At 43.4% G+C, this 7,981-nt stretch overlaps 1 protein-coding gene across 1 annotated transcript in view; it reads left to right on the top strand.

Annotated features, from left to right (window-relative positions):
* The window catches only part of Cbx1 (chromobox 1), an 18,493-nt gene extending 14,686 nt beyond the window's left edge, over window positions 1–3,807 (top strand). Inside the window, exon 5 of the mRNA XM_005368348.3 lies at window positions 2,256–3,807. Within this exon, the coding sequence (XP_005368405.1) occupies window positions 2,256–2,400 (145 nt within the window). The 3' untranslated portion in view covers window positions 2,401–3,807. The remainder of the gene's footprint in view (window positions 1–2,255) is intronic.
* The last annotated feature ends 4,174 nt before the right edge of the window (window positions 3,808–7,981 follow it).

Here is a 7,981-nt window from a genome sequence, read left to right as displayed (position 1 = left end):
GGAATTGAACTCAGGACCTTTGGAAGAGCAGGCAATGCTCTTACCCTCTGAGCCATCTCTCTAGCCCCAAGATCAAGTTTTAAAAGCATAAACACACACACCTAAGAGCCATCTGTAATAACACATATATTGCATAATAACCCATATATCGTAATATATATTGTAATAACCCATATATTGGGATTAAAGGCGCGCGCCACCACTGCCAGGTGGGCATTGGTTATCTTAACTGCTGTATCTAAAGTTAAGATCTGGGTCTTGGGCTAGGGGTGTGGCTAACACATAAAATCTGTGGCTTTGATCCCCAACCCTACAAAAACAGAAAACAAATCCAAACTTTTTGATAGGGACTTGACTTACTGGTAGAGGGCTTGCTGAGTATGTGCAAGGCTCATGTTTTAATTCCTAGCATCTACTCCCTCACCTCTAAAATATTGAATGTTGATTAAAAAACCCAAGTTTTTAAAAAGTTACACATGTCCAGGTGTGTTCATGCCTTTAATCCCAGCAGTCAGTGGTAGAGGTAAGTGGATCTCTTGAGTTTGAGGCCAGCCTGGTCTACATATCAAGTTGCAGAACTATATTTAGCAGTGGTTCTTAGTCTGTGGGTCACCTAAGACCATTGGAAAACATATTTGTATTAAAATTCATAACTGCAGTAAAATCATGTTACGAAGTAGCAACAAAAGTAACTTTATGCTTGAGGTCACCACAATAAGAGTTATTAAATGGTCACAGCGTTAGGAAGATGGAGAACCACTAACAGAGGGACCCTATTTCAAACAAACAACAGCAAAAAGTGATGTATATTTACACCCATGGCTCGGGATATAGTTGTAGAGGGCTTTCTTAGCATACATGTGACTCTAGCTTCCATCCTTAATACCACATCCATGTACTTTTATAATCTCTTCCGGATGACTCAAGTTCAGTTCCCAATGCCCGTATTGTAGCTCATACCTTATCTAACTCCAGTTCCAGAGACTCCAGGGGTGTAGGTGTACACGTGGTGTACATAACATAAATTCAGACAAAACACTCGTACACATAAAATTATTATTTTTATTATAACCTGATTTTCTAGGAAAGTGGAGGTACCTGTCTATTTCTGGACATAGAAAATATTTTTACAAGCCGGGCGGTGGTGGCGCACGCCTTTAATCCCAGCACTCGGGAGGCAGAGGCAGGCGGATCTCTGAGTTCGAGACCAGCCTGGTCTACAGAGCTAGTTCCAGGACAGGCTCCAAAGCCACAGAGAAACCCTGTCTCGAAAAAAAAAAAAAAAAAAAAAAAAAAAAAAAAGAAAATATTTTTACATAGTGAAAGTGCTTAAATTTATCCCAAAATTGTTCAGTTAAAAGAGAGTTATAGGTTAGATACCCCATAAGGATTTAAGTACATTTTCCACCATCTTCTTGGGTATTTTTTGGCTTTTTGATACAGGGTTTCTCTGTAACAGCCCTACCTGTCCCGAAACTAGCTCTTGTAGACCAGGCTGGCCTCGAACCCACAGAGACCCACCTATCTGCCTCCCAAGTACTGGGGCACTACCACCTAGGCTTCTTGTATTTCTTGTGGAAGCTTAACCATATTGGCTTATTCTCTGGTTCCCTGTGACTCTGGAGTCTTGGTCTTGTTCCGGGATTCTGTCGGTATTTGTTGCCTGCCCCATGCTGCTGCCTCTGTCTGGGACAGACCCAGTGACCTGAGGATAAATGAATAGGAGTTTACTCCTAGTTACTATAATGTATGCCATATTCAGATTTTTAAGCTATGAAAATTTGGAAAAATAATTACATCACAGTACCTTTGTTTTCTACCTTCTCATGTTGGAGCACTATTTTAAAATACATGGTGATTGTGTACGGGTGGCATGTGTTAAACAGTATGTTATGAGCAGGATTTTGCCTGATCAGTATTAGTCCTCTTACAAAAAGAAAGCTGTGTGCACGGGCTGGGATATAGTTTTGCTTCCCATCCACCCTCTGAATTAAGCTTTCTTTGACCTTTTCCAAAGAACTAGTTGAATCAGGTGACTCATCTTTTGACAAAGTCCCCTAGAGGGGATTTTTGTCAGGAGAAAGGGAAATCTTTGAGGGTATCGTGTGACAAAATCCACCCAGGAAATGCAGCTTGCGTCCTGTTTTCCTAGTTTGTTTCTGAAATTTAGACTTTTAAGGCCCTATTCCCTGGGTGATCCGTATTAGGAGACCACAGCAGCTGATCTCAAAGTTCCTTTGTGCTTTGTTCTGCAGGAAAAACTCTGATGAGGCTGACCTGGTCCCTGCCAAGGAAGCCAATGTCAAGTGCCCACAGGTTGTCATATCCTTCTATGAGGAAAGGCTCACGTGGCATTCCTACCCCTCAGAGGATGATGACAAAAAAGACGACAAGAATTAGCCCTCTTGAGTGCCAGCCCCTGTCACCTTCGACTGTGGGTTCCAAGTGGGGAGGGAAGGAGTTCTACTTGTCTTGACACCATAGAGGTGGCTTGAGAAGATGTCCTTTGAAGAGCCAGCATAGTTTCTGTGCCCTGCAGCAGCCCAAGTGCTTTAACTCGTTTCAAGCTGTATAGTTTGCACACCCATCCCAGTGGAGGGGAAGGGGTAAGTGTTTCAAGGCAACCCGTTCTGCGCTTTGCTAAGAAAGCGGAGGGCCTTCCATGAAGGACAAAACCTGCAGAACTGGGGCGTGGGAGAGCAAAGATACTGTCTATCTTCAAAGAGCATCTCCACAACCCACAGCCTTCTTCCCAATAGTGTTAACTGCATTTTTACAGCCTAGCATGTGTGTAGTTTTTGGCTATTACTGGTATATTCATTAGGGGTGGGAGGGTTGGGGCAGGGAGGAAGGGAGATGGGTGGAATCATTTTGGTTAAAATTTGGGACCTGATTGGGGAAATGGTGAAACAGTAGAAAGAACAGCTAACTAATCAATTGGTTCTATGTCAATATTTTGCCTTTTCAAAAAATTATATTGGCACCATTAATGAGGATTGAGAGACTTAAAAAATCTGTGAATGCTGAAACCTACAGCCAAGGTGCTCCCTACCTGAGCTCATTGTGGCCCACAAAGGACAAAGCCAGTTCCCAAGTTACCAAAGCTGCCATTTGAAGATGGAAACTGACTGAGGGGGGACAGTTTTATTGGAGAGTATAAGCAGGCAGATCATTCTGCCTTAGAGGTGCTAATTCCTGAAATTGGAGAAAAAAGACCTTTCTCCAATTACGAAGTTACAATATCAGTTTGTCCATCCAAGCCACTGGCTCAAGTATTGCAGGAGGGCCTATGGGAGATGGGAGCAGAGGGCCTGCGCTCTTAGGGTGGAAACTCTTGGAGCCTCTGTTTTTTGGTGTGGTGTTTTTGTTTTTGGGTGGTTTTTTTTTTGTTTTTTTGGTTTGGTTTGGTTTTTGTTTTTGGGTTTTTTGTTTTTTTTTTTTTCTTCAGATATGAACCCTGAAACTGCTTGTGGCAGGTTCAGTTACTGACAGCACAAATTCCATTGAGTCAATTAAGGGTTGAATGACTTCACAAGCCCTGGTCTCAGGAGATTAACTTTCATATTGGGGTAGTGGCTCATTTAAAAATACAAGATCTTCAGATTAACTGATGTCCAAGATCCTGTCTTGAATCATGAGATCCATCAATCCATCAATTCTTATTATTGTCTAGACCTGCATTTAGGACTACATTGTAAAATCTTTTAAAGCATGTGTTAGATATATGTGAAAATTTTGTTTAAATGTAAACTTCATACCATACTGTCAGTTTTTGTCTTAATAAAACTATAGATTTCTAATTCCTGATTTCTGTCTTTTTTTTTTTTTATTGTAAAAAAGACCAGGTCTCCTTCCCCTGTGTTGCCCACTCTGGCTTGGAACTTTGAATCTACCTATGTCTACTTCCCAGTATTGGTATTACACAGGTGCATATATCATGGCATTTGGTTATCAGAAACCCCTCTTGGCGTCAGTTCAGCTTGTTGGAAGTAGCTACCATGGCTTCATGAATGACTGTAGATGGGCACTGCAGGCTTGAAATCTGATGTCCTAATTTTTTTTAACCTGGAGCTAGCTCTTGTAGACCAGGCTGGCCTCGAACCCAACAGAGATCTGCCCGCCTCTGCCTCCCTTCCCAAGTGCTGGGATTAAAGGGGTGCACCACCACCACCTGGCTGGTCTCAAGTTTTTGATGTAGTAAATGCTTGAATAATTGCTGTACATATTTTAAGAACTGGCATATTCTGTCTTTCATATTGCTGGGAAAATATGTACTGTTAACACTTCCCACTTGAAAACAGGTGTTATGTGAACTAGCTTAATCAGTTGGAAGGATGGCTTTAGCAGAAATCAACTCCAAAAAGTTTTAGAAACTGATGCTTTTTGTTATTGTTTTGTTTTTCCAGATAAGGTTTGTGTAACCGCCCTGGCTATCCTGAAACTAGTTCCGTAGACTAGGCGTCCTCAAATTTACAGAGATTCACCTGCCTCTGCCTCCCAACTGCTTGTGATTAAAGGCTTGCGCCACCACCCCCAGCCAATCATCTGTCTTCTTAAAGACATTTTTTTTTCTGCCTATAATTCTGGAGCCCAACTAGGAATAGCTATTTCTTGCTGTTTCTTATTGTATGATGCTTTGCCTGTATGTCTGTCTGTGTACCACTTGTGTGTCCAGTGTCTGAAGACCAGAAGAGAGCATGTGATACAAACTGTTGTGACCCGTCTAGTATGAGTGCTGGGAATCAAACCAGGATCCTCTGGAAGCACAGCCAGTGTTCTTATCCACTGAATCATCTCTCCAGCCCTGTATATACATCGATGTTAAAGTCAGAGGGCAACTTTTTACATATTGGTATAAAGGTGTCAGATTCCCCTGAAACCAGAGTTACAGACAGTTGTAAACTCCCATATGGTTGCTGGGAATTGAACCCTGATCCTCTGGAAGACCGGTCAGTGCTCTTAACCCCAGCCTCCTTGTTTATGTATTTTAAGACAGGGTTTTTACTCTAACCCAGGCTAGCCTGAAATTTGTTTAGCTCAGAATTACCTTAAATCCAGTGACCCTCTTTTCTTAGTTGCTCCAAATACTAGGGTTATAGGCATGTGTCACAAGAGCAGCTCTATTCTTGTCTGGGTTTTTTTTTTTTCAGGACACAGTTTCTGTGTAGTTTTGGAGCCTGTCCTGGAACTAGCTCTTGTAGACCACGCTGGTCTCAAACTCAGAGATCTGCCTGCTTCTGCCTTCCAGGTGCTGGGATTAAAGGTGTGCGCCACCACTGCCCAGCTTGGTTTTTTGTCGTTTTGTGTATAACCATGGCTGGCCTGGAACTCCCTGTGGATATTGGGCTGGTTTAACCAGTGAGCCTGTCTGTGTGTGTGTGTGTGTGTGTGTACATGAGTGCAGGTGCCTAGATTCCCATGGAGCTAAACTTACAGGTAGTTTTGAGCTGCTTGGGTGCTGAGAGGTCACTGAGTCTCCAGGAACTGGAGTTACAGATCGTTGTGAGTTGCCATGTGGGTACAGAGAACTGAATCTGAGTCTTCTAGCTGTGTATGCTCTAAACTGCTGAACCATCTTTCAAGTCCCCCACACTCTCTGCTTGTCATTTAGTTAGGGTTTGCTTGTTGCTGAAGGGCCTGGGTCTTCTATGTAGTCCAGCCCAGGCTGGCCTTGAACACTTGATCTTCTTCCCTCAGATCTCCATCCACCACCCCTTTTTTGATTTTTCAAGACAGACTTTCTCTGGGTTGCATTGGCTGTCCTGGAACTTGCTCTAGACCAGCCTCCAGAGTGCAGGGATTAAAGGCATGCGCCACCACCACCTTTCCCCCCTCCCCCCTTTTTTTTTCTGGATTTTTGAGACAGGGTTTCTCTGTAGCTTTTTTGGTTCCTGTCCTGGAACTAGCTCTTCTAGACTAGGCTGGCCTCGAACTCACAGAGATCCGCCCCTTTTCTTTTTTTTAAGAGAATGATTCATTACAATAGTATTCTGCTGGTATGTATGCCTGCAGGCACCAGGTCTCATTACAGATTGTTGTGAGCCACCGTGTGGTTGCTGGGAATTGAACTCAGCCAGTGCTCTTAACCTTTGAGCCATCTCTCCAGCCTGAGGTGTGCTTTTGTTTTACGTGTATGAGGGTTTTGTATGCATGCCTGGTGCCCGCAGAATTCAGAAGAAGGTATCAGCTTTCCAACTGGAGTTAAGGATGGTTGTCAGCACTGGGCAGGCAGAGGCAAGCAGATCTCCGAGTTCAAGGCCAGCCTATTCTACAGAGTGAGTTCTAGGACAGCCAATGCTGTTAGAGAAACCCTGTCTCAATAAATAAAATCTTCCCACCAGGCAGGGGTGGAAGAACACACTTTTAATCCCAGCACTCAGGAGTTAGAGGCAGAAGACTCTTGAGTTTGAGGGCAGCCAGGGCTACACAGAGAAACCTTACTGTAAAAATAATAATCTGCCATTCTCCTTCAGGGGAGGTGCGCATGTGTGTTCCCTGACAATTTTCTTTTTCCTGTCTTGAAACAAGGTCTCATCTGTGTAGTCGAGGCTGGCCTTAAACTCAAACTCAGATATGCTGAGATTACTTACAACTTTCTGAAGACCAATTAGCACATTTCCAGATAGAAAGTTTAAGAGTAATTTTGTCTGAAGTGATTGTTGTAGATACATATGCAAAATTGTTCATTATAAATCAGTACAACAAAGTTGGGGAGATGGCTCAGCAGTTAGGAGTGCTTGCTGTTCTTACAAAAGACTAGAATTTAGTTCCCATCACATAATACACATACAGCCCCAGGGAATCACTGTCCTCTTCTGGTCTCCACAGGCAGCCCAATACGTGTGCACACACATAGACAACATACGTATGATAGATGGCTTCCATGAAATCTTACCATCGTGGACCTAGCACTTACTAATGTGACAGCAGGGGTGTTTGCTGGGATTTGTTTTTGCAGTACGGGCAATTGAACTTAAGGCCTTGTACGTTCTAGCCAAGGGTTCTCCCAACTTCGAAATGAGCTCCACCGCCAGCCTTTTTTCTTTCTAGATAGGGTCTCACTAAGTCCTCCAGGTTAGCACTGAACTCTCATCATGCCTTGGCCTGTCAGGTGCTGGGTTTACAAGTATGGACCCACATACCAGGCTATTACCAGTTTCTTGTGACCTGTAACTGTCAGAGCTTGTTAGAATCTTGCTCTTCAAGGCAGTGTCTCTTGCTGAACTTACTGATAGAGCTTGTCAAGGCAGCCACCTTTCCCACTTGGCTTTTGTGGACTTTGGAGGTAAGTGCTTTCTCAACTGAGCCATCTCTGCAGCCTTGAAATCTTTCTGCCACTGCCTCCCAACTACTCAGATTGTAGAGGCACATGGTTTTTGCATTGAAAAATCTATTTATTTTAGCATCTGATTTTAATTAAAAAAATTATTTTCTCTGCATGTATGCCTTTATGCCAGAAGAGGGCATCAGACCCCCCACTATAGATGGTTGTGAGCCACCCTGTGATTACTGAGAACTGAACACTGAACCTCTGGAAGAGCAATCAATGCTGTTAACTGATGAGCCATCTCCGCACCCTTCCCCATTTTTTAAGACAGGAGAGTTTACTAGGTAGCTGAAAATGTCCTTGAACTCCTGATCCTCCTTTCTCCACCTCCCAAGTACTGGGTTTACAGGCCTTATATCAACAGTTTTTTCATGGGATGTTAAGGCATCAATCAGGTCCTCCTGCTTGTGGGGCAAGCACTTTTTTACTAAAAGATGTTTCCCCAATCCCTTGATTTATGTATTGGGGGAGGGCATACATTTACCACGATGTTATGTGGAGGTTATTTAAAGACTTTGTTGTTTTGAGGTGGGGTTTTATATAGTCGGGGATGATGACCCACTAATCTTCCTGCCATCCCTCAAGTACTGGGACTAGAGGACTGCCTCATACCTGGTTCATGCAGTGCTGGGATGAAAGCCTGGGCTCATGTCA

Source organism: Microtus ochrogaster, unplaced genomic scaffold, assembly GCF_000317375.1.
Source record: "Microtus ochrogaster isolate Prairie Vole_2 unplaced genomic scaffold, MicOch1.0 UNK31, whole genome shotgun sequence".
NCBI classification, from domain to species: Eukaryota; Metazoa; Chordata; class Mammalia; order Rodentia; family Cricetidae; genus Microtus; species Microtus ochrogaster.
Note: the sequence above shows the minus strand (reverse complement) of the source record. Positions and strands in the feature narration are given on the sequence as shown.